Genomic DNA, 21,587 nt, shown 5'->3' on the forward strand with positions numbered 1-21,587 from the left:
TATAAATAAACATATAGTTAGAAGACAAACGACACATTCATGCATTCTCATTCAATTTCGTAGTCTCTATCTCACTATCAAATAATCAGTGTCCATCTTGATATCAAATCGTCAAGTCTTGATTCTTCATCTTGAATCAATGATTCTTTATTCTCAATATTAAATCATGGTTCTAGATATCGAGATTGAGAATAAACTCTTCTAGATATAGATCAGGAGCCATTTTCATCCCCATATCATTCCCAATCTTGATATTAAACTATTATAGAATATAGACCTATTAGACAAATTTAAGTGTTTGTGAACCTATGAAACACCTTTGATTAAAGTACAAGAACCCAAAAAAAAAAAAAACACAAGTTCAAGAACTAAACTTGTAATTTCCTAAACTCTATCATTGCACTGAGCATAATAACATCTGTAACGTATGTCTTATATGTCCAACTGACTAAGCTTTGAACCCCATATGTCTCTCAACCGTACATTCCATCCTTATTCTATTTACTTGAACTACTAAATCTAATCCAACCATAATATGATTACAAATACTTAAAAATCAAATTTATCTCGACTACACCAACTGCATAAGAAATCAAACTGCATGAATCAAAGCAATGAAAATGGCAACTGCTCAAATGAGTATTTCTTAAGAGAAGATTTCCATTATGCATCAACAAAGATAAGAAACCCCTTTAATGTATAAGCTTATGCTAACCTTGATTCCGAGAAGAAATGGAGTCCTGAGTAACTTGAGAGCTAAAACTGGTTTGGATGGCCATGGCCGCCTCTCTTGTAGAATCCCCCTTTTCCAAAATCTGTTCAAGCTCCACAATCTTCTCCAACAAAAATCTCGAATTTGAGTTGGTTGATTCAACCAATTTACTAGCAGTATCAAGAGCACTGCACATCTGAAAAATGCCCCAAAAATGAAGTCACAAGGAAATAGAAGCCAATTTGCTGGATAGTATAATGGTAATTTTTTGCACAAACACGAAGCGATCTTTCAAAATCAAAGGAAATGAGGTTGTAAATTGTTAGAAAGTAAAGTTCATATCACTGAATCATTCAAATTGATTGTCAAACACAAGAAACGCCCTACCTTCAACGTCAAAGCTGTCCAAGAGTGGTCATTATCATCGAATGATTTGTTCAATTGGTCGTAGTTTTCCTGAAGCAAAAGAAGATTAGAATATGAAATAAACATCAAGCTCATTACAAAATATTCGCAATCCTCAAAAATCACATTCGCGATACTACAATCTGCATTCAAAGCGTACGAAACCGTAATCGAAGCATCAATTATCAGAGTACTCAATGATTTACAGGACAACCAGAAAAGAAAGCGAAAAATCAAAAACCGAAAGATAAGCAGGGAACCTGAAAGAGTTTGGGGAGATCGGGGGTTTCTGATACGACCGGAAGAGTGGAAACAGAAGCAGAGGAAGAAGTTGATGATATTACTGATTTAGGGGTTTCATTAGATCCCTTTCCTTCTCCGGCTTCTTCTTCTCCGACATCGCACAGAAGATCGCCTATGCATAGAAGAGGTCCTCCAGTTCCTCGCATCTCTCTATCTGATTATGCAAATCTGATCGCGGAGAAACACCGTAATCCTCCGACTGAACCCTCTTCGGTTGGAGCTCGGCCACTGCACCGATCGAGCCTGGGCCCGTTTTTAGGGATTTTTATTTCTTTTTTCTTTTTCTTTCTTTCTATAAATTAGAAAAAATATCTTTTACTAAACTAAAATTTATTTTTTAAAATTTCAATACTACTTTTAAACTTAAAAAAAAAAAAAAAAAAAAAAAACTCTCCGGAGTTATTTTATATTCATTTTTAAAATACTCTTAGTATAAATACTTTTAAATTAAAGGTTAAAAAATATGTTCATTTTAAAAGGAAATCATCGGTACATGTTTCAAAAATATTTAATAACTTTTTAAAAATTCTAAAAATATTTTTAAATTTTTTCAAAAAGTTAAAAAGTAAAGAAAATAATTTTAAGAAGTTTTTACGGTTAGTTCCATTTTAGGGATAGGGCACTTTGTTAACAAACTAGGTTATTTAGTTTGTATTAAAATATAATATTTAAAAAATATATTATAATAATTAGTTATAGAATATATTTCAGACATTCATAATCAATTAATATTTAATCTTAAGATTTGACTAGTAGTATATTTTATCTTATTTAAAAAATATATTATAATAATTAATTATAAAATATATTTTAAATATTCGTAATCAAATAATATCATGTTAAGATTTGATTAATAGTATATTTTATCTTATTCTCGAGATTTAGTTACTTTATATTTTTAGATATTAATTGATAACTTATATCTTTAAAACGTGTGAACATTAAAATGAATATGACACTTTTGATCCACTTTTAATTCTTATTCTTAATCGTTTCGTGGACACTGTAAATTTGTAAGTTTGGGTGAATGGGAACTGGCCAACAAAAAACCAATGGCCTTCTCCACAAACCACCTTCAATTTTGATGCGCCTTTGCACTCATTTTCCTTATCTACAAACAGAGCTAAGCGCAATGAAATGGCATCAAATGGTTTGCCACATCAACCACACCACCATGTATTATTACCTTAAATACGAGCTCATGTACAGCCTAACGCCTATCTCAATGGCTCCATCGTCCCCACCAACGGCATGAAGTGATACCGGTAGCGTTGAAAGGAGCTGCACTGTGAGGGGGAAAACTGCAGGCTCGATGATTCCACTATCTGAAGCAGCAGCACCTTCTGTGCTTGCTTCTCCTCCAAGCGTCCCCTGTTTAACAGTCAGGTCGCAAGGGGAAATAACCAATGCAATATCTTCCAATGCCTTCCACTTAATTGAATCTCTACTCCCATGAGAGCGCCTAGTATCCAAAAAACTAAGCACCAAGGTAGATGTAGCATCGAGCCATTCAATTGCCAAATCTTTGACTTCCTCATAGTATATTCTCCGCTCAATCTGATAATGTATGACATGAGAAAAATAATGAATACCAATTCAGACTGTTAGGATCGCACGATAACGCGAACACTCGATCTAAGATGAATACAAAGAACAAGAGAGAGAAAATGCAGGGAAAAATATTGGTTAAAGGTTTATATTGATGACTTCATGTATGTACAAAAAAAAAAAAGAGAAAATGAGACCGAAAGTACATTTTCAAACCACTTGTATATATATGGTTCAGTTTACTATATATAACTTTATTAGATGTAACCATCTATTATATATAACTGTCTGTTAACCAACCATATATAGCTCTGCCAACTTGATATTAGAGTAAGGAGAGAACTACAATAGAAAGTACATTTTCAAAGCATCATAGGGATATATGTACGTGGTTCTAGATTTAACCATTTATTATATATAACTATCTACCAGGTAGAATAAGAAAAAATACAAATAGAAAGTACATTTTCAAAACACTATATTGATATATATATGGAGCTCGTTTATTATACATAACTTTACAAGATATAATCATTTGCTATATAATTGTCTATCATATATAACTCTACTAGGTTTGAATACATTTTCAAACCACCGATATATATAGCTCAATTTATATATAACTTTATATATAACCATCTACCGTATATAGTTCTATCTATTCACTATATATGATACTATGTATAACAATTAAATAAGCAGCCACACCTCCCTAATCGGGAATGAAATAAATTAAATACTACAGGTTCAAAGACCACTCACCGCCAGCTTCTGTATATACAGAGTCATAAATTTTGAACCAAGGCCCAATACCTTTGCATCTGAGAACAAAATCTGAAAATATAAAGAAGCCACATATGAATCTACCATCCATTGAACCTTAATACTTGTAAAACAAACAAAAACAAGATAGTGTTCAAATTATATCAGAAAAGATCACAAAAGAGTACCTGTTTTTCTTTCAAAAGAGACCACATGTAGAGCTTATCACAAGCATCCGCAGCATGCTTACTAGCCAATTTTCTGTTATTGCAGTGCACAGCAACATCTGAAAGTAATTTAGAGCATGGAACTCCATGCCTCAATGCTGCAGATGATAACGCTTCTCTACCTTCTAAGGAGTCAGCAGCATCTTTGTCAAAATACATGCCAGTAAAACATCTCATCTGTTCATCACTTTGGTGCTTCAAATACAACTCCTCAGCCTCAACAGCTGCTGCAAGTGTGCGATGGACGACAATATCAGCATACCGTCGCAACGGTGACATGAAATGTGTGTACAAAGGGACAGCCAGTGCATAATGGCTCCCATTTTCACCATCTTTTAGTTCTCCATTGCAGAAATAACTCGCTAACTGCGTAGACCTTGTAGCATAGGATATCACAGCATCAAACAGCAAAGGATCATCATGAAATTTCATCCTTATCTGCTCTAATGACTGTTGGAACAGAAATGAAGAGGATGTGTCAAGTTCAAAGCCCTGCTTAGAACAAAATGATTCAAATTCTTTAAGTTTCCTGAATATAGGTTTAGGATGCCTTCTCAATAATGCTCTATCAGGAAAAGTTCTGGATATCACTTCGGCCACGGTCCTGTTTGCCAAAAGCACAAACTCCTCGACAAGAAAATTCGAATCCTTTCGCTCATGAAACGTACTATCATATGGAATTCCAAATTCATCATATAAAAACACTAATTTGGGATTCTCAATCCTCAAAGCCCCATCTCTAAATCTCTTCTCCTTTAGAGTTTTAGAAATTTCATTTAGAGTTCTAACAGATGAAATGATATCAAGCCATGTAGACTGGCCATGCAACTGGGGAACATATTGTCCTAAAACCTTTGAACTGTCAATAATGTCCTGAGCATTTCCATATGAGAGTTTGCAGCAAGAGCATATCACAGTACGGCCAATCCAACAATCTTCGACATCTCCACAATGGTTGATGTCCAAAAACAATGAAAACGCAAGTCGATCCACTCCGGGGTTAAGTGAACCGATATTCTCAGAGAGTAATGCTGGCAACATTGGTATCTTGCGTCGTAGAAGATAAACACTTGTCGATCGGATTCGAGCCTCTTTATCTAAGGCAGTGTCTGGCAATACAAAATGTGATACATCAGCAACATGAATGCCTACTCTAAAGATACCATTGGCTAACTTTTGAACCGAGAAAGCATCATCAAGATCCAAGGCAGATGGAGGATCAATAGTAAATATGCACAAGTTTCTTAGATCTCTTCTGCATTGAAATTCCTCTTGTGGGATCTTCCAAGGGGTATGAGGGAGACAAGACAATGAATCACGAGAGAATTCACATGTAAGAATTGCATTTTGAAATAAAATAGCATCAACATGAGACTCTATTCTACTTCCCCGTCCTAGAAAATGCATGACAAGTGCTTTTGGAGCTGAACTCTCTTCAAGCCATTCATCAATCCGTGCAGCCACCAGCTCACTTTCAACTGTGGCATCACCATTGTCCAATCTCTTCTTGATGCAGTCGGGTAAATCGACTGCACAAACCATCATTGTCGGGAATCTCGCATCGTTAGGCATCAATTGGACATATCCACGATTATGCAATGAAGATTTCATATAAATCTCGTGAAAGGAGAGGAATTTCTTGACATTAAGATGGCCAACAATAGTTTCTCGCTGCCGAGACTTCTTTAGGATGGCTACTACCTTACCAGTTGGTCTTTTTGTAGGAAATAAATCAATCACTGTACAGATCCTGCCAATGGGATCAACTGAAGGGGAACCCCAAAAACTCTCGGACATAACATTGGCATCTTCCAGTGAATGCATATTGTCATGGGCCTCACTAGTGCCTTTCATCCTACTCCATAACGAAAAAGGATTCATCTTCATTGCAACTATGTCTCCTTCCACCTAGATCAGGACAATGATTCCAAATCAATAAAAAAATTCCCCATATGTACATTTAGATTTGCTCTATTCGTAATTCTACAGCAGTCACAAGATGCAAGCATTTTTTAGTTCACTTTGTAACAGCCCAAGTCCATTTCTAGCTCCTTTTTCGAGCTTTTCTTCAAGGTTTTAAAACGCGTCCACTAGAAAGAGGTTTTCACACCCTTATAAGGAATACTTCGTTCCCTTCTCCAACTGATGTGGGATCTCACAATCCACCCTTCTTGGAGGCCCAGCATCTTCGCTGGTACACGGCTCGATGTCTAGCTTTGATACCATTTGTAACAGCCCAAGCTCACCGCTAGCAAATATTGTCTTTTTGGGCTTTCCCTTAAGGCTTTAAAACACGTCTATTAGGAAGAGGGTTCCAAATGCTTCGTTCCCCTCTCCAATCGATATGGGATCTCACAATCCATCCTCCTTGGAGGCCTAGCATCCTCGTTGGCACATCACTCGGTGTCTGGCTCTACCGATATGGGATCTCACAATCCATCCTCCTTGGAGGCCTAGCATCCTCGTTGGCACATCGCTCGGTGTCTGGCTCTGATACTATTTGTAACGGCTCAAGCTCACCGCTAGCAGATATTGTCCTTTTTGGGCTTTCCCTTCCGAGGTTTCCCTCAAGGTTTTAAAATGCATCTACTAGAGAGAGGTTTCTACACCTTTATAAGGAATGTTTCGTTCCCCTCTCCAACCGATGTGGGATCTCACAAGAGGCCCAGCATCCTAGCTAGCACACAACTCATTTTACTAAAAACGAACCAAAATGTTTCAAGCTTTCTAGAAACCCTACAACTAATTCCGAGTTTCTTGGATAACTCATCCATTTTGTGTTTGTATGTGTGCATGAAAGAGAGAGTATTTACAGCTCTGTTCTGAGACGCACTTCCATAGATTAAGACATCAACTGGTATTCCATCAATTTTGCAGTAGGCCTACAAAATAGATACATCGTGTTCAAACAAAACTCGAAAGAAATATGCGAACAAACATACTCAGTAGCTAATATTCAGAGAGATTTGACACAAACCTCAACTCTATAGTGAGCATTCATACGAAACAAAGCTTTAAATATGTCGCCTTTCTGCAAAAGTGGAAACAACAGCAAAATTGCAGCATCATATCACAAAATTTGATATCATTTGAACAATGAACTCACCCTACCAACTAGCATCAAGCAAATTCAGCATGTCAAACAGACCTGTAAGCCTCTAGTGACATCATCCAGGGACCAGTGAGACGTAAAATATTTCCTTTGACTGTTTACATCAGCAGGAGGCGAATGCTGGTTCATAGATATCCAAGGCATTCTTCCACTGGCAATCTGTTCCGGACATGATGTTATAGCCCATCGACCAGTATCCATGGAATGATGCTGGTTTCTCAAATTTTGTGACCATTCTGCTTGTTGGCCAATATGCAGAGGGGACAAAGAACTAAAGGAAAGCTTATTACTTCCGGTGAAACCAGGCTCGGTTGGCTGATTTGATTGACATGCATGTTGAGTCAAAGAAGAATAAAATGAGGGTTCTGTTAAGTTAGCATCAATTCTACAATTTTCCATGCACTCTGATGCTTCCCTCGGTATTTCATTGACTGAACTGCAAGACACTGCCAAAAGAGGCAACATATCTTGTAAGTTAAGGCATGTTAAGAGTGGAAAGATGGTTTAGGGGAAACAAAAGTAAACCATAAAAGCACCTTCCTGAGCAACAAAACACACATCTGAAACTATTGATTTAGAATAAGCACATATCAACGCACCCTGAGAAATTTGTCTCACTGCAATACTTAACAAAAAATAGCAAGTTCAAGCCCATTGCTTGAGAATATTGTCCTCTTTAGACTTTTCTTTTCGAACGGTCCCTCAAGATTTTTAAAATAAGTATGTTAGGGAGCGAGCTTTCCTTCAAGGTTTTTGAAACATATCTTGTTAGAGAGAAGTTTTCACGCCCTTATAATGAATGCTTTGTTCTTTTCCCCAATCAATGTGGATTCTCACAATCTACCCCCCTTCAGGTTCTAGCATTCTTGTTAACATTGCCTCGTGTCCACTCCTTCGGGGTTCAGCCTCCTCGCTTGCACGTCACCTAATGTCTGGCTCTAATACCATTTGTAATGGTCCAAGCCCACTGCTAGTAATATTGTCCTCTTTGGAGAATCTTTCCCTTTCATGCTTCCACTCAATGTTTTCAAAATGCAATAAAGGAGAAGTTTTCACACACTTATAAAGAATATTTCGCTCTACTCTCCAATCGACTTGAGATCTCACAATTTTCATAGATCAAAGTACATCCATATTCGGCAAACTCCCACGAATTAAGACTAAAATCAAGCAAAACAAGTTAAGAAGAGAAGAACACCTGCCCTCCAAATAGAGGCCTTCTGCTCATACCGCCAATTAGAACGATCCTTCTTCTTCCACTCCTCTCCGCCATCCTCGTTCCTCTGGGAAGTGGATTGCTCGACAGCTCCTCTCATAATTATGAAAACGCAAGAAGAATCAAACGGAACAAGAAATGGCAAAACCCCACAAAAAAAAAAACCTCAAATCCAAACGAATTTGAAAGATATAACAAGACAATCTTCCGACTTCGGAAATGGATATCAAGAACACAACAGAAGAAAATGATAAACGAATCAAACAGCAGCCATGAAAGAGAGCTGAGAAAGAAATCGCTAGTGTTGGTAAGACTGTGGAAGAAGAAAGGGACGCGATGAACGGTCGGCGAAGAAAATGGCGCCCACTTCGCGCCCTTTTTCCACTTCTTTCCGTTTCTTTTCATCTCCTTTTCTTTCTTTCTAATGCTGTTTAGTCACCTGACCGGTAAGATTAGTAAGTTCACTGACACGTGTCCTTCTCTGAGTGATGTCTTCCTCCGTCTACTTCCGATCATCCTCATCATCCAATTTACTATTTTGGCGGAAATAAATTCCATTTATGCTTTTTTAATTTATAAAAATTACTTAATTAAAATTCTTATTGGTTACATTTTTTTAAAGTATTTAAAATCAATTTTATTATTTTAAGGACTAAATTATTATTAAAAATTATATATTTTTTTTATGGGCGATGTTGACTGTGTCAAGGATTGTTGAATAACAAACTTCATTAACGCCTCATCCAGTTTATTAAATTTTAGAAAATAAAATCTTAATTATGACGTAGCTTTAGCCAATCAAAATCCGCGCAATCGTCGTATAAAACGGGCGGAATTTTCCGGTCGATCCAAAACCCATCTCTTAGAATATCGCGTTCTTTCTCTTCGACTCCGAGAAGGCTCTGGAAAGTCTCCCATGGCGTACGTTGAACGAGGTTCTCTCTCGGTTTCTAATCTGATATTTTTCGATTCCGCTTCTGAGAGTTTGGTTGATGACTTTCGGATTTGGAAATATTTTAGAGTTTTTGTGTGTTTGGATTGTCGGTGTATTTATTTTTTAATCCTGTTCCTATTTCCGTGGTAATATTCATTTTGTGGTAATTCGGATTTCGATTTGGTGCTTAGTAGGTTAGATCCAGTTGATTTTTTTTCTATGAGAATTTTTATCTGATTGCATCTCTTGATCGGAAACTTAGTGAATTTGATGTTATCAAATGGAAAAATCGTACACAAAGATATAACCACAGGAATGGAAATAATCCTAGGGCATTGCTTTAATCATTAAGAGGGGGAAAACTCTCGAATTCGAGTTAGGAAGAGACTGAGGTTCTACGATCTGGTGGAATGATAGGAAAAATAGAGAAATGTGGTAGATATATTCGGAAAATTTATAGTCGTTTGATAACTTATATCCTAAACTCTGCAACTTTGGTGGTACCTTTGTTATAAGCTTATATGAAGGCATTTGTTTAATTCTTAAGAGTGTTTGGATGAATTCACACCGTTTTCCTAATTTTTCAACTGTATCTCTAGTTCTACTCCGTGTTTATTGTCTGTCTCTACGGTTTTAGTGGATAGAACCGATGATGAAAAAGCCCTGGAAAATGGATATGCTTATTGACTTCTTCAGGCAGAACTTATACCATTCACTATAAGGGGGTCTTCTTTGCTTTTCCTTGTAAAATGCACCTGCTTAATATAAAATTTAAGAGTGTATTATAAGATGGTAGTTCATAATGGTAGACGTAGGTATCAGTTTGAAATTATGGTGAAGGAATCGATATATTTTCTTTTAAACTTGTTTTAGTTGCTTTATGTTAATTAGGCTCCGTTGTGTTAATGCTTAATGTTGAAGTCCATGTTATAAACCTTATGGAGGTTCTTCGTGTCTTCTTATTAAATTTTGTGAAATCATCACAATTTCAAGCAGTAGAGAGAGAAGATATTATGATTTTTAAATCTTCACGAGCTTATAATTTTGTTGTTCTATATTGCTGTTGATCTGAATCATTGTGCTAACATATATATTTCCTTGGTTTGGATGTTTTTCTGCACTCTCTTCAAGTGCTGGACAAGGCTTTGAAGTCATATTGATTTTTTTTATAATGAACCTTTAAAAGTGTGTGCAACCTGAGAACACTATCAGGAATCTTTTGTATCAATGCGTGCTTGAAATTCCGTTTGGTTGTTCCGTTAGCAGGATTCTCTAGAACCATTTCTGGATAAGTGAATATTGCATGTACCAAATATTTAGGTAGAACTTGTTTTTGGAATTCCTTTTAGTTGCTTCTTTCTGGTGAACTCTCTCCTATTAAGTCATGGGGGATGTTCATGTTTCCGAAGCATAAATTGATACTAAATTTTCCAGTATTAAACAGCTCTGTGTGAATCCCTATTGCACTCTGCTACCTGTCTCCTGGTACATCAGTTTTACATCTTTGTCAGAGTACTTAGAACGGCAAGATTATTGGGGAGCTAATGTGTTCCTTTCCTTTTTCAGTTTCACCTGCTTTGCATGACTTCATTAATGATCTCGTTCACCTCTTCTCTATGTACAGTTGTCCGTATGATACTGTTTTTTTTTTTTTTTGTTTTGTTATCTATTTGGATTGATTTGATGTTCAAGAGATTGAAGAGATGCTAAAATTGCTTTCACATTGCACAATGACCCATTTTTGACGATTCGTATATCCGGTTGATAAACTGGGTGTTATTCTCAGGTGTTACCATTCATCTGATAGTTTCTTTGAACTATGAAATTGAATGCTTCTGTGTTCTTGATTCCTAGCATGAAATAACCAGCTATGCACTTGCATGATATCTTGTAGGCGTTGTGAAATCCCAGAGATCATTTTGGCGTCTCAAAACCATAACTGATTTCTTTTGGGCCATTGTAAACATTATCGGTGTGTTTTTTACAACCTTATTCTCGGTAAGGTGTTCTTTGTTGTCTTGTGAATAATGTTAGGTATTCAGAACCATAATCATAGGATTAAATATTAACTTTCATGCTTCTTTCTAGATGGAAAAATCTGAGGCTTATAGAAAAGGATCTGGTTCTGGCAAGAAATGGGACGGTGGTGGCCCAGGAGGTCCCGGGTCAGGGCCTTATGGTGGTCGTCCACGTGGGCCACCTCGTGGTCTAGACAACGTTCGAGGGATCGATCATAGTAAGTTCAATGCTTGTTTTAGAACTTTTTTCCTCTATTCTTTCATTCAATTTACTTACCGTTCTGTGATCTGAACTATGACAACCAGGTTCACTACCTGCCTGTGGTTCGTGTTGCGGCTAAGCTTTTGGCTGCTTCCATGGTGCATTTACACAAGGGTGTCTAGAAAATACTGTTCAATTTAAAATCGTGGGCCGTGTTGTAAATGTTGATGGAATGCTATCTGCGAATATAAATTAGTTAATTAGATAGAAAAAAGGGTTCACTGATGTGGTTTCATAAATTAGTACTCAAAAGTTAATTTTGCCAATCAAAATCTGTAGTGTTTGGATAAAACTTTAAGATGCCAAAGCATTTTTAATATATTATATTGCAATGATTTCTTGTAATAATTTTTTCTTCACCAAAGTTTTTTGTTGGCTACCTTATATTTTGATATTATTTTTAAAAGAGAAAAAATTATTAGATGAACGTCGTAGTTTTTGAGAGGTCCTTTATCATCATTATTATTATTATTATTATTTTGCAAGCTTATTGACATGTTTTACATGCTATCAATATTGTTATCAAAATTTTGATTTTATATAAATACGAATATTTGATTCAAAGTATTAAACACTTTATATTATTTAATTTTAGATAATTGGGATTATATTATTTAATTTTAGATAATTAATTTAATTTATTTTTATTAAGTGAAAATTTAAAAATAATTTTAACAAAATAAATATTAAAAATTTGAGTTTATTAAACCGTCCTTTTTAATAATTATTATCAAATAAATAATTTTAATAAAACTATAAATTTTTAATACTAAATTATTAGTATACAATAATCCACACAAGAATTAAGGAGAAAGAGAAGGTTCATGTGTTTTGGGGACAGTTAGCTAAATGGTTGGTAAAACATTTAAAACCCTTCCTACCTACTATATCATTAATAGAATTAATAAGTCGTTAATTATATTTTATTAAGTTTGAATATTTTTTTATTAAAGGAATGATTTATCTATTTTATTTTCAAAGGTGGTGTATTATAGTAGAAATTCTCATTTAAATAAATATCATTTAAAAAAAACATATAAAAAAATGGATTTTTTTTTTAAAATTTTAAAAATTTAAAAGTTGGATGAAATTTATAAATTTTAAAAGTTTAATGGTATTTTTAAAATAAAATACGAAAATTTATGAATATTTTTTAAAAATAAAATGCATGATACTTTTTATTGAATTAACAAAAAAGAAATAAACGATCGTAACCAATTAAGTTTGGTTTTAATGGGCATCGGCATTCATGTGACAACAAAGACAAGTAATTTAGGCTTCATTTATTGGGGCTGGTTGTTACATGGAACGATCCACAACTGCCCACGTTTCTTCTACCTCTCTGCACCCTTCTACAAATCCCCCATCACCGGACTCCCAAACCCACCTACACTCATGGAGCTCGAGAAGGTCCAGGACATCGCTTCCGCCGTGCTCGCCGCCGGCACTCTCCCCGCCCAGTTCATCCGGCAGGAGACCGAGCAGCCTGGCATTACCACCGTCAAGGGCCAAACCCTTGCCGTTCCCGTCGTCGATTTCAGCAACCCAGATCAACACTCTGTTATTCAAGCCATCGACGATGCCTCTCGCCATTGGGGCATGTTTCAGATCATCAACCACAACATCCCCAATGAAGCAATCGCCCATTTGCAGGCCGTCGGGAAGGAATTCTTTGAGCTCCCAACAGAGGAGAAAGAGGTGTACGCTAAGCCCCCTGGTTCCAAATCCGTCGAAGGCTATGGAACTAAGCTCCAAAAGGAAGTCGGTGGAAAGAAGGATTGGGTCGACCATTTGTTCCATATCATTTGGCCGCCGTCCGCCATTAACTTCAAATTCTGGCCTCAAAAACCCCCTTCTTACAGGTATTCAATTTCTATTAAATTTCGACGGTGGATTTATGAGAATGATTATGAATTTATAGAGTTTGAGCCTTAAAGTTATAGTCAAAAGTGACTCAAGTATCAAACAAATAGTGTACATTGTTCGAGGATTCTAAAGAAGGAGTCGAACCTCACTTAAGAGGAAGGCTTGTTCGAGGGCTTTATAGACTTTAGGTGGAAGCTCTAGTGTACTTTGAGTACCTATTGGTTAATATAGGGAATGATCTAAGTAAGGAATGCATTTTAATTGGTAAGAGGCCTTAGACTCTCGCCTCGATTAAGAGTAGGCTGTTCGAAGGCTTCATAGGCTTCCGGGAAAGTTCTAATGTACTTTGAGTTCCACGTTAGCTAATTTAGGGAATAATCATGGGTACGAGGCCAGGATCACGAGAGTTTATGCTAATATAGAAATGCGTAATTAGTAACAGTTTCTATCTGAATTAGGGCGGCAAACGAGGAGTACAGAAAGCATTTACATGGGGTTGTGGATAAGCTGTTTAGAAGCCTGTCACTCGGACTGGGGCTTGAAGAACATGAACTGAAACAGAGTTCCGGTGGAGATGATTTAGTGTATTTAATGAAAATCAACTACTACCCACCATGTCCACGCCCTGATCTAGCTCTTGGAGTTGCTCCTCACACCGACATGTCGGTCATCACAATTCTTGTGCCCAATGATGTTCAAGGCCTCCAGGCGTTCAAAGATGGCCATTGGTACGATGTCAATTACATCCCCAACGCCCTCGTCATCCACATTGGCGATCAAATTGAGGTAAAATTGAGGTTTGATTTGATGCCCATTTTTTGAAGCTCTAGGGTTTATGAAAATGGAGCTTGATTTGGCAGATTCTGAGTAATGGGAAGTACAAGAGCGTGCTGCACAGGACGACGGTGAACAAGGAGAAGGCGAGGATATCGTGGCCGGTGTTCTTGGAGCCACCGGCAGAGTTTGAAGTTGGGCCTCATCCGAAACTGGTCAATGAAGACAATCCGCCGAAGTTCAAGACGAAGAAGTATGGTGAGTATGCGTATTGCAAGCTTAATAAAATTCCTCAGTGACTGTACTGAACCAAATTGCGCCGCCGCCTCCACCTTCGTCGTCGTTTGTTTTGTTTTGTCTTCTCCGGCGAGCCGCGGCGTCCTGCAATTGTTGTGTACGGTGCCATTGATTAGAAAAATGGTTTCGATTATTAACGAACTTTAAAATAACTAAATTGCAGTGTGGAACAGTTTCGTTTTGTGTAACTTTCATCCCAATTATTAATAATTATTATTTACAAACATTATGTGTCATATTGGATTATACAATTTTTTTATTCTGTTTTAGTTGTTATTTTTAGCCGAATTAGTATTTTCGAATTATTTTGTTTATTAATTAATTTTTCATTTTCAAGTCGAATGTGATTGAGATTTAGGGTTATGGCCGCATTCAGTTGAATTATAACCTTATTTTCGGTTGATAAGACAAAAATGTCAATCCACTAACCCAATTTTTGGTTTTCCAACAACTCTAATTTATATATATAAACGAAAGGTTCGAATGATAGAAGAAGCTAAAGAGGAAAGGGGTAACCAAGGGGACTAGCTTGCTTGCTTCCACCGGTGGCGTACAAAGGGTCCAAAAAAAGGAACACGTAGTCGGGGCGAGTCACAAAATCCAATAGTGATCTTTTCCTTCTTGTCCATCAATCGGAAAACCCAACTGGATACATAATATCAAATTTTTTTAAAATTTGTTTTATCATCGTAAAATTCATCCCATGATGATTTTCAGAATTTATAAAATTAATATCCATCCAAACCAAAGTTGTCCTATGATTTGACTCACATTTTTAAGTAGGCTTTAATTTAATATAGAGTACACCCATTATGGATAAAAAAATATAAAAAATTATAAAGTACTAATATCATATGAATTATCAAGATGGATTTACAACATTTTACTCGTTGAATCCTTGGGTCCAGACGGGTATAGAGTAAATCAAGACGCCTAATGCAAAGGAAATGGCCATCGTGAGGGCCGCATACGCGTAGGCTCTCCAAGGCTGATCGCTCAGCCTCATCGCATTGAACTCCGCAATGAACGTCGACACCGTGCTCAAACACCCCAACAGCCCCAGCTGCACCCCACTCGCTACCGTCTCCACCTTCTCCGTTTTCACAGCTTTCTTCACCGTCGCCAGCGCCGCCATCACACACGCCGCTAAAACATTCGCCATCAGAGTTCCAATCGGCACCCATTTCCACCGCCCTTTACGCCCCACTCCCCGCCCATTTAGCCTGGCTAAGAACCACCGCGCCCATACTCCCACCGGCCCCACCAGGCAACCCACCCACAGTTCCGCCGCCTCGCTGCTGAAATCTCTCTCCAGTAGGCTCCCACTGAGGCTCCATAATAGAATCAGCATCAGTGAAAACCCCACCATTGCTGCCAAGTCACGCTCGTAACTGTCCACTTTCAAGCACCAGCTGCAGGTTATGTTTTTTCTTTTCATAATCCATCGGAAGCCCTTTGCTGTCTCTATTCCGAAGATAATGGAGTACGCCACCAGAAACAAGCCTGCGGAAGAACCAGTAACATCTTGATATTGTTAAGGATCGTTGGAGTAGTCCTACACTCATTTAAGGAATAATCATAGATTTATAAGATTGTTGGGGAGGCATTTTAAGAGATTTTAAAATAAAGTCGGCTCAAATATTGTGGAGAATCGTGATTCTTAACTCTAACTCTAATAGATAAAACATAGTTTTGGTGTCTTTTGAGTCATTGTTTTACCTATGAGGAAACCGAGGATGGCAAAGAGCCAGCGGCCGTCGACACTTAGATCCAGCATTTTCTGATTCCATCCGCTGAATGTTGTTAGGCTTCCCAAGTAACCGGTTGTCAATCCAATGGATAGATAATCTGAAATGCCTGAAATGTCTCCTTTGAAAACAACACCCCACCATCCCATCAAGAATGATCCCACCTATCAGATTAATACAATAACAAATTTGCTTACTTTATTAAAGATTCTGCATAAAAGTAAGCATCCAAACCATCTTAGTATGCAAATTTTGAAAAGTGCTTTAAAGAAAAAGCACTTTTCATCTTTTTAAAAGCCTTTCTCCCTCCCCTACCAAATATTCTTTTAAAAAAGCTGCAAACCTTCTCTATTCATGCAAGGCGACCCATAAAATTCATACATAAGTTATTTACTACAAGAAAAGGTGGAGCACATTGGATTATAAGCTTTACTTTCACCCTTTTGAGATCAAATGAAATAGATATTTCAAAGGGTAGAGAAAAGGAAGATCAGTAACAGATGAGTAGAAGAAGAATTGGGAGGCAGACCATATTGGAAGGCAGATCTGGATACAGAATCGTCTCATTGCTCGTCACGTTTGCATTCTCTGGGCCAAACAACTTCTGTAGTCCATATCTTGTCAAGACCTGCACAACAACAAAAAATAGCTGTAAACAGAAAAGGTTTCAACAATCATAATCTTCATGCAACTCTTGAAAAGCTCAAACTTCGAACACCTTTTTTACACCAAAGCTTCTGTCACTCAAATCATAAAATACTGTCAACATATGTCAGTAAAGAGCAGATTTCTCAGTTGTAAATGAGAGGTCGGCGGTGTTTTCCTAAAAGTGCACTAGAAGATATCACTACTTAGAACTTTTGAAAATGGAAAATTTTCTGAGTTACCCCAAGAATTCCAAAAACAGCAAGATGAACAAGGCATGTTACATACTCCAACAGCCTTGAAAACTTCCTCTTGCTTTCCTGTTCATGAAACCAAATAAAACCCATAAATATCCGAAAAATGGAAGGAAGAAAAAAAAAAAACATTCAACTCAGCCGTCGTGGAATGGATGTCAAAATAAAACCCACTTGCTTTGTGTCTTCAGAATGATCTATGGGGCAGTTTGCAAGAGTGGACACGATTTCCTCAGCTTGAGGTGGCACAAGAGAAGCAGGAGTATTAACTGTTGCAGATTCACGACCTCGAAATCCATAGGATTGCACGAAGGCGTTCTCTGGAATTGGGGCAATTGCACCATTCTCCAAAGCACGATCGAGAGATAAGCTAAAGCGCTCACTATCACTGAATCTATTGCTGTAAAGAGCACGATCCCCAATGTCCCCCGCTTCTGAAACGCTCTCACTTTCAGCATCATGATCAGTTAGAGGAGGCTGATCGCAAGAAGAGTTAAAAGAGCTTCTCCTAAATGACGAGCCTAAACTCCTAGCTCGATTAAGCGGAATTCCTTGTCTGGTTTCTGGGTTGCTACCCCCATGATCCATGACCCTTTTGTGGAAGCAATCGAAAGAAAAAAAAAAAAAATCAGGGGATCAGATATGTAGGCAATTGAATGGCAGTGAACCTGACAGTGTTCAATTGTATTTTCTTTAACTTTCTCGCCCATGAATGAATTTATGGTCAACTACTCTGATTTGAGATTAAGGATAGATTAAAACTATATACAAATGCTTAATAATCCATGTATAATCGAATGGTTGTGGTTTATACGAATTTCAGCCAACGCAGTCCTTGAAAGAAAACAAATATAAGAAAAAACAAACAAGTACAACCGACTGCTGACTAAAATATGACAGAGGACGAAACCTTGTCTGTGATAAAATAATGGTGGAAGAAGCAGAGAATCTTTCCCTCACCCACCGGTTAGTGAACCAAATACGAAATCCCCAGCGAAGATGAAGATAAAAGTTTAGTTTATTTTGAAATTCAGAAGATATGTTTTCCATTAACAGAGAACTATCAAATCGTATAAATTGATTTCCACCTCTCTTTCATTGAATTTGAGGCTTCGAACCGAACCTCCGGTGAGATAGAATCTTGAAACGATTAGCATAAGTCTGTATTTAGGCCTAGACCAAATCAAATATACATACAATAAATGATACTCATAAAGAAGAGAGAGACAAATGAAAAGGTCAAACTACCGCGTCGGGATTCTAAATTTTGAGCGCCATTACAAGATTGAGATTCGCGCTCGGCTGAGACTGAAAGTGAACGAACCTGGGGTTATGGAATGCACGATGTGATAAGAAAACCGCGTCGTTGTGAGGAACAGTCAACGGCGATTTGCGATGCGATTTGAGAATAGAGAGTCGTCGAGGTAGTGATTAGTGGTGGTTTCTGATAAATCGCAGTGGAGAATGCTCGATTTTGTGGGCTGAATCGAAGAGGCGAAGGGGTTTTGATGGTGGAAAGGAGGAAAATGGAGATTCGGGAGAGAGGTGGAGGCGGAAGTGAAGGTTATGGCGGTTGGGAGGTGGCCGCAGGGAGGGGGCAGTTGCGCGCTATTTCACAATGTGGCCGAGAGAGATGGCTGCGGCATGGCTCCGTCTCCTCACTTTGACTCTGCTTCTCCCCTTTCTATTCTAACTCCTAATTAAAAGATAGTTTTACTTATTTTTTTATATTCAAAATTATTTTTAAATATATTTTTTTAATAAAAATAAATAAATAAAAATCAAACACTAAGGTGATTTGTAACGCTCTTGAAACAAGTCGGTTGAGTCAACTACCGAACCACTTAAATAGAGTTCAAAACTACAAGTAACTCTCTATTTTCTGATTGAGTTGAGCAGTATAATTATTTTTTTATAACTATTTTTTAAAAAAATTTCATAAATCTCACGTATCAAATATTCTTCATTTATTTTTGTAATAATCCTTACGACCCTCAAATATTCTTAATTAAAAGTAGAGTAGGGTTAGGTTGGGTAACCCACAAACGAACCCAAAATGTTACGTTGTAGGTTTAGGGTTTAGGGTTTAGAGCGTTCAAACCCAAATTTTCGCTCTATCTTGTTTTTACAGACCTTTTACGTGTTGAGTTTTTGTCAAATCAATGAGTTATTTCGACAAAGTATATTTATCTTAGCCTTTATCAAGCCTATATTTGTCTCTCTTGTCTACTTTTTGCCTTCTTCTTACTTACGTTTCATCTTAGGTTTGGTGTCCCTCTTGTCTGCATTTTGTCTTCTTCTTGTCTATATGTCTTATCTTGGGTTCAGTGCTCACTTTATATAGTGTGTTAGATGTTGCACCGTCTTATTCGATCGCATCATGATACTTGTGTTTTCTCGACTTTTATTTGGTCGGTTAGGTGCCACTTTTGTGTTACTAGTGACGGCCGATGGTCACAACCTACTTTTCTCATAGTATGATATGATATTCTCTCCACTTAAACTAGTCATCGATAAATTTTTCGAGACATATTCTTTTGGTCGGTTGAAATTGATTTAAAATGGATGGTCGGAATCCAAACTTTATATTTATTCAATGCTCTTCCCTGTCTTTTCCACGTCAGCCTCAAATTCTCCCTATCAAAACCTTTTTTTAATCTATTTTTTCATCATTTAAAAAGAATTAATTTTATGTTTTTATCTCAAATTTAGGTTATGGCAAACAAATCGTTTTTAAATTAATTCAAATGTTTACACTATCCACCTCTGGAGTTACGCTTTCTCACTAGCACACGGCTAGGTGGCTGACTCTAATATCATTTACAAGTAGATATTGTCTATTTTGACTCGTTACGTATCACTGTCAACCTCACAATTTTAATACCCTTTTATTATGGAGAGATTTTCGTAACTTTACAATGAATGTTTTATTTTTTTTCTCCAACCTATATGTAAATTGAAATTTGCTATATACTTTAGTTAATTAAGATATTTTCAAAATTAGATAACTAAATTAAATAAAAATAAAACGAGAATATTATGTTTTTTTTTAATTCTTTTCACATTTTTTCTTCAATTATAGTTTTTTTTACAAGCATATTATTTTTTAAATAATAATAATAGCAATTATAAACGGAATAAAATATGACCATTTTATATTGAACTGAATAATAATAATAAGTAATATTTTGCCTCAACCACTCCTAACTCCTTTATTAATTATGAATTCTATATAGATTAAGCAATATATCATTATAATTATATTTAACAATTAATTAATTAATGACTAATCCATAATTATTAACGTTAATCTCTCCCTAATTTATTAAACATCAATTAAACAAATTTGATATTCTAATTGAATGAGACAAATATATATATATATATATATATATATATATATATATATATATATATATATATCGACTCAACATTTTTGTAGACACAATCAATTATTTATGTTGTAAAATTTTAACCCGAACCATCATTATTAAATAATGAACTATTTCTTGGATTAAGTTTGTTCATAGATTGTTTAGTTATTTAAATTTTTACTTTTATAATTATTTTTGAGAATGATATGAATAAATATATATTTTTCGGCGTAATAATAATTAATATTTTTTGGATGACGTGTTCGTTTATGGTTAACTTGGTTGATCTGATTTGATGACGTGTCAGAAGTTCAGTGGTTATGCGAAGAGAGTTGATAAAGCAGCTGACATAAACATCCAATCATTGGATCCCACGTCACCCGAATTCTCCTTTTTCCCTGGAATCTCTGTTTCAGAGAGATGTACATTGCTCTGGGTATTCTCTCTGTTTCTTTTTCCATGGCGGAGGTGAAGAAATCGACCGGAACCGTGAAGTGGTTCAGTGCGCAGAAGGGGTTTGGCTTCATAGCTCCACATGATTCCGGCGAGGACCTTTTTGTCCACCACACCTCCATTCTGTCCGACGGATTTCGGACCCTTTTCAATGGTCAGGCGGTTGAATTTTCCATCGATTACGGCCAAGATCACCACGCCAAGCCCGTTGACGTTACTGTAATTGGTAGAACTAGCAGGTTCGGAGGTGGCCGTGGCGGTGGGAGAGGTAGAGGCACCGATTCTGGTCGGTTCAGCGGGCGAGGAGGTTATGGGGGTTTTGGCAAAGGAGAGTGTTACAATTGTGGTCGGATGGGTCATTTGGCGAGGGATTGTTACCGGGGAAATGGCCGTGCACCTCCCAACTGTGGACGGGGTCGTGGATACAGCGACAGTCGGGGATTTGGCGGTGATTGTTATAATTGTGGAGAAACAGGACATTTTGCTAGAGACGGTAAAAATGAAAGCAAATGACGAAGAAAAATTATAGTGATGTTCTTAACATATTTCATACCATTTTTGTATGTGAATTGTCCGTATAGTATAGTTAGTTTAAACTCTCCTTAAGAAAAATTATTCAATGAAATTGTCACAAATTATATCGAATTCATATAAGATATGATTTTTATTTTCGTAAT

At 36.8% G+C, this 21,587-nt stretch overlaps 6 protein-coding genes and 1 non-coding gene across 10 annotated transcripts; 4 read left to right on the forward strand and 3 right to left on the reverse strand.

Annotated features, from left to right (window-relative positions):
- Nucleotides 1-369: 369 nt before the first annotated feature.
- LOC111486891 lies at nucleotides 370-1,686 on the reverse strand. Its single transcript, XM_023134050.1, has 3 exons — nucleotides 1,378-1,686; nucleotides 1,100-1,168; nucleotides 370-908 (listed from the first exon to the last, which is right to left on the reverse strand). Exons 1-3 carry the CDS (start codon nucleotides 1,564-1,566, stop codon nucleotides 711-713), a joined length of 456 nt encoding a protein of 151 aa, XP_022989818.1. The 5' UTR covers nucleotides 1,567-1,686; the 3' UTR covers nucleotides 370-710.
- Nucleotides 1,687-2,382: 696 nt separating this feature from the next.
- LOC111486893 (DIS3-like exonuclease 2) lies at nucleotides 2,383-8,673 on the reverse strand. Its single transcript, XM_023134053.1, has 7 exons — nucleotides 8,268-8,673; nucleotides 7,106-7,515; nucleotides 6,935-6,988; nucleotides 6,771-6,839; nucleotides 3,919-5,865; nucleotides 3,731-3,802; nucleotides 2,383-2,977 (listed from the first exon to the last, which is right to left on the reverse strand). The coding sequence occupies exons 1-7, from the start codon at nucleotides 8,383-8,385 to the stop codon at nucleotides 2,603-2,605; spliced, it is 3,045 nt and encodes a 1,014-aa protein (XP_022989821.1). The 5' UTR covers nucleotides 8,386-8,673; the 3' UTR covers nucleotides 2,383-2,602.
- A 439-nt stretch (nucleotides 8,674-9,112) lies between these two features.
- LOC111486892 (selenoprotein K) lies at nucleotides 9,113-11,834 on the forward strand. The gene is made up of 4 exons (XM_023134051.1): nucleotides 9,113-9,220; nucleotides 11,114-11,217; nucleotides 11,308-11,455; nucleotides 11,544-11,834. Exons 1-4 carry the CDS (start codon nucleotides 9,202-9,204, stop codon nucleotides 11,576-11,578), a joined length of 306 nt encoding a protein of 101 aa, XP_022989819.1. The 5' UTR covers nucleotides 9,113-9,201; the 3' UTR covers nucleotides 11,579-11,834.
- On the forward strand, nucleotides 10,568-10,712 carry LOC111487870. Its single transcript, XR_002719127.1, has one exon. It is a non-coding gene; the product is annotated as a small nucleolar RNA snoR137 (small nucleolar RNA).
- Nucleotides 11,835-12,802: 968 nt separating the features above from the next.
- LOC111486888 (flavonol synthase/flavanone 3-hydroxylase-like) lies at nucleotides 12,803-14,660 on the forward strand. Its single transcript, XM_023134047.1, has 3 exons — nucleotides 12,803-13,361; nucleotides 13,824-14,151; nucleotides 14,226-14,660. The coding sequence occupies exons 1-3, from the start codon at nucleotides 12,895-12,897 to the stop codon at nucleotides 14,436-14,438; spliced, it is 1,008 nt and encodes a 335-aa protein (XP_022989815.1). The 5' UTR covers nucleotides 12,803-12,894; the 3' UTR covers nucleotides 14,439-14,660.
- A 592-nt stretch (nucleotides 14,661-15,252) lies between these two features.
- On the reverse strand, nucleotides 15,253-18,761 carry LOC111486885 (fluoride export protein 2). Of its 4 annotated transcripts, XM_023134040.1 has the most exons (7): nucleotides 18,408-18,761; nucleotides 18,172-18,256; nucleotides 17,258-17,675; nucleotides 17,072-17,149; nucleotides 16,714-16,812; nucleotides 16,156-16,348; nucleotides 15,253-15,939 (listed from the first exon to the last, which is right to left on the reverse strand). In XM_023134040.1, the coding sequence occupies exons 2-7, from the start codon at nucleotides 18,180-18,182 to the stop codon at nucleotides 15,320-15,322; spliced, it is 1,419 nt and encodes a 472-aa protein (XP_022989808.1). In that variant the 5' UTR covers nucleotides 18,183-18,256; nucleotides 18,408-18,761; the 3' UTR covers nucleotides 15,253-15,319. The 4 variants fall into 4 exon arrangements, with proteins under 4 accessions (XP_022989808.1, XP_022989811.1, XP_022989809.1 ...); XM_023134043.1 differs by lacking the exon at nucleotides 18,172-18,256; XM_023134041.1 differs by lacking the exon at nucleotides 18,172-18,256 and having other exon boundaries at nucleotides 17,258-17,680.
- A 2,144-nt stretch (nucleotides 18,762-20,905) lies between these two features.
- LOC111486890 (cold shock protein 2-like) lies at nucleotides 20,906-21,479 on the forward strand. The gene has a single exon (XM_023134049.1). It carries the CDS (start codon nucleotides 20,917-20,919, stop codon nucleotides 21,421-21,423), a length of 507 nt encoding a protein of 168 aa, XP_022989817.1. The 5' UTR covers nucleotides 20,906-20,916; the 3' UTR covers nucleotides 21,424-21,479.
- The last annotated feature ends 108 nt before the right edge of the window (nucleotides 21,480-21,587 follow it).

This window comes from Cucurbita maxima, unplaced genomic scaffold (genome assembly GCF_002738345.1).
Source record: "Cucurbita maxima cultivar Rimu unplaced genomic scaffold, Cmax_1.0 Cma_Scf00012, whole genome shotgun sequence".
Classification (NCBI taxonomy): domain Eukaryota; kingdom Viridiplantae; phylum Streptophyta; class Magnoliopsida; order Cucurbitales; family Cucurbitaceae; genus Cucurbita; species Cucurbita maxima.

What these genes read in the sequence shown, in the direction of transcription:
- LOC111486891 (XM_023134050.1), bottom strand. Translation starts at nt 1,566, where the DNA reads ATGCGAGGAACTGGAGGACCTCTTCTATGCATAGGCGATCTTCTGTGC. An exon ending in ATCTCCCCAAACTCTTTCAG is followed by an intron (nt 1,169 to 1,377) that starts GTTCCCTGCTTA and finishes CTTTTGCTTCAG; the next exon opens with GAAAACTACGACCAATTGAA. An exon ending in GGACAGCTTTGACGTTGAAG is followed by an intron (nt 909 to 1,099) that starts GTAGGGCGTTTC and finishes GGCATTTTTCAG; the next exon opens with ATGTGCAGTGCTCTTGATAC.
- LOC111486893 (XM_023134053.1), bottom strand. Translation starts at nt 8,385, where the DNA reads ATGAGAGGAGCTGTCGAGCAATCCACTTCCCAGAGGAACGAGGATGGC. An exon ending in ATGTCACTAGAGGCTTACAG is followed by an intron (nt 6,989 to 7,105) that starts GTCTGTTTGACA and finishes CCACTTTTGCAG; the next exon opens with AAAGGCGACATATTTAAAGC. An exon ending in CTCTTTTGAAAGAAAAACAG is followed by an intron (nt 3,803 to 3,918) that starts GTACTCTTTTGT and finishes TTATATTTTCAG; the next exon opens with ATTTTGTTCTCAGATGCAAA.
- LOC111486892 (XM_023134051.1), top strand. An exon ending in TTTTTACAACCTTATTCTCG is followed by an intron (nt 11,218 to 11,307) that starts GTAAGGTGTTCT and finishes GCTTCTTTCTAG; the next exon opens with ATGGAAAAATCTGAGGCTTA. An exon ending in CGTTCGAGGGATCGATCATA is followed by an intron (nt 11,456 to 11,543) that starts GTAAGTTCAATG and finishes TATGACAACCAG; the next exon opens with GTTCACTACCTGCCTGTGGT.
- LOC111486888 (XM_023134047.1), top strand. Translation starts at nt 12,895, where the DNA reads ATGGAGCTCGAGAAGGTCCAGGACATCGCTTCCGCCGTGCTCGCCGCC. An exon ending in CAAAAACCCCCTTCTTACAG is followed by an intron (nt 13,362 to 13,823) that starts GTATTCAATTTC and finishes TATCTGAATTAG; the next exon opens with GGCGGCAAACGAGGAGTACA. An exon ending in ACATTGGCGATCAAATTGAG is followed by an intron (nt 14,152 to 14,225) that starts GTAAAATTGAGG and finishes TTGATTTGGCAG; the next exon opens with ATTCTGAGTAATGGGAAGTA.
- LOC111486885 (XM_023134040.1), bottom strand. An exon ending in CAGATCTGCCTTCCAATATG is followed by an intron (nt 16,349 to 16,713) that starts GTCTGCCTCCCA and finishes TTAATCTGATAG; the next exon opens with GTGGGATCATTCTTGATGGG. An exon ending in CATCCTCGGTTTCCTCATAG is followed by an intron (nt 15,940 to 16,155) that starts GTAAAACAATGA and finishes GTTCTTCCGCAG; the next exon opens with GCTTGTTTCTGGTGGCGTAC.
- LOC111486890 (XM_023134049.1), top strand. Translation starts at nt 20,917, where the DNA reads ATGGCGGAGGTGAAGAAATCGACCGGAACCGTGAAGTGGTTCAGTGCG.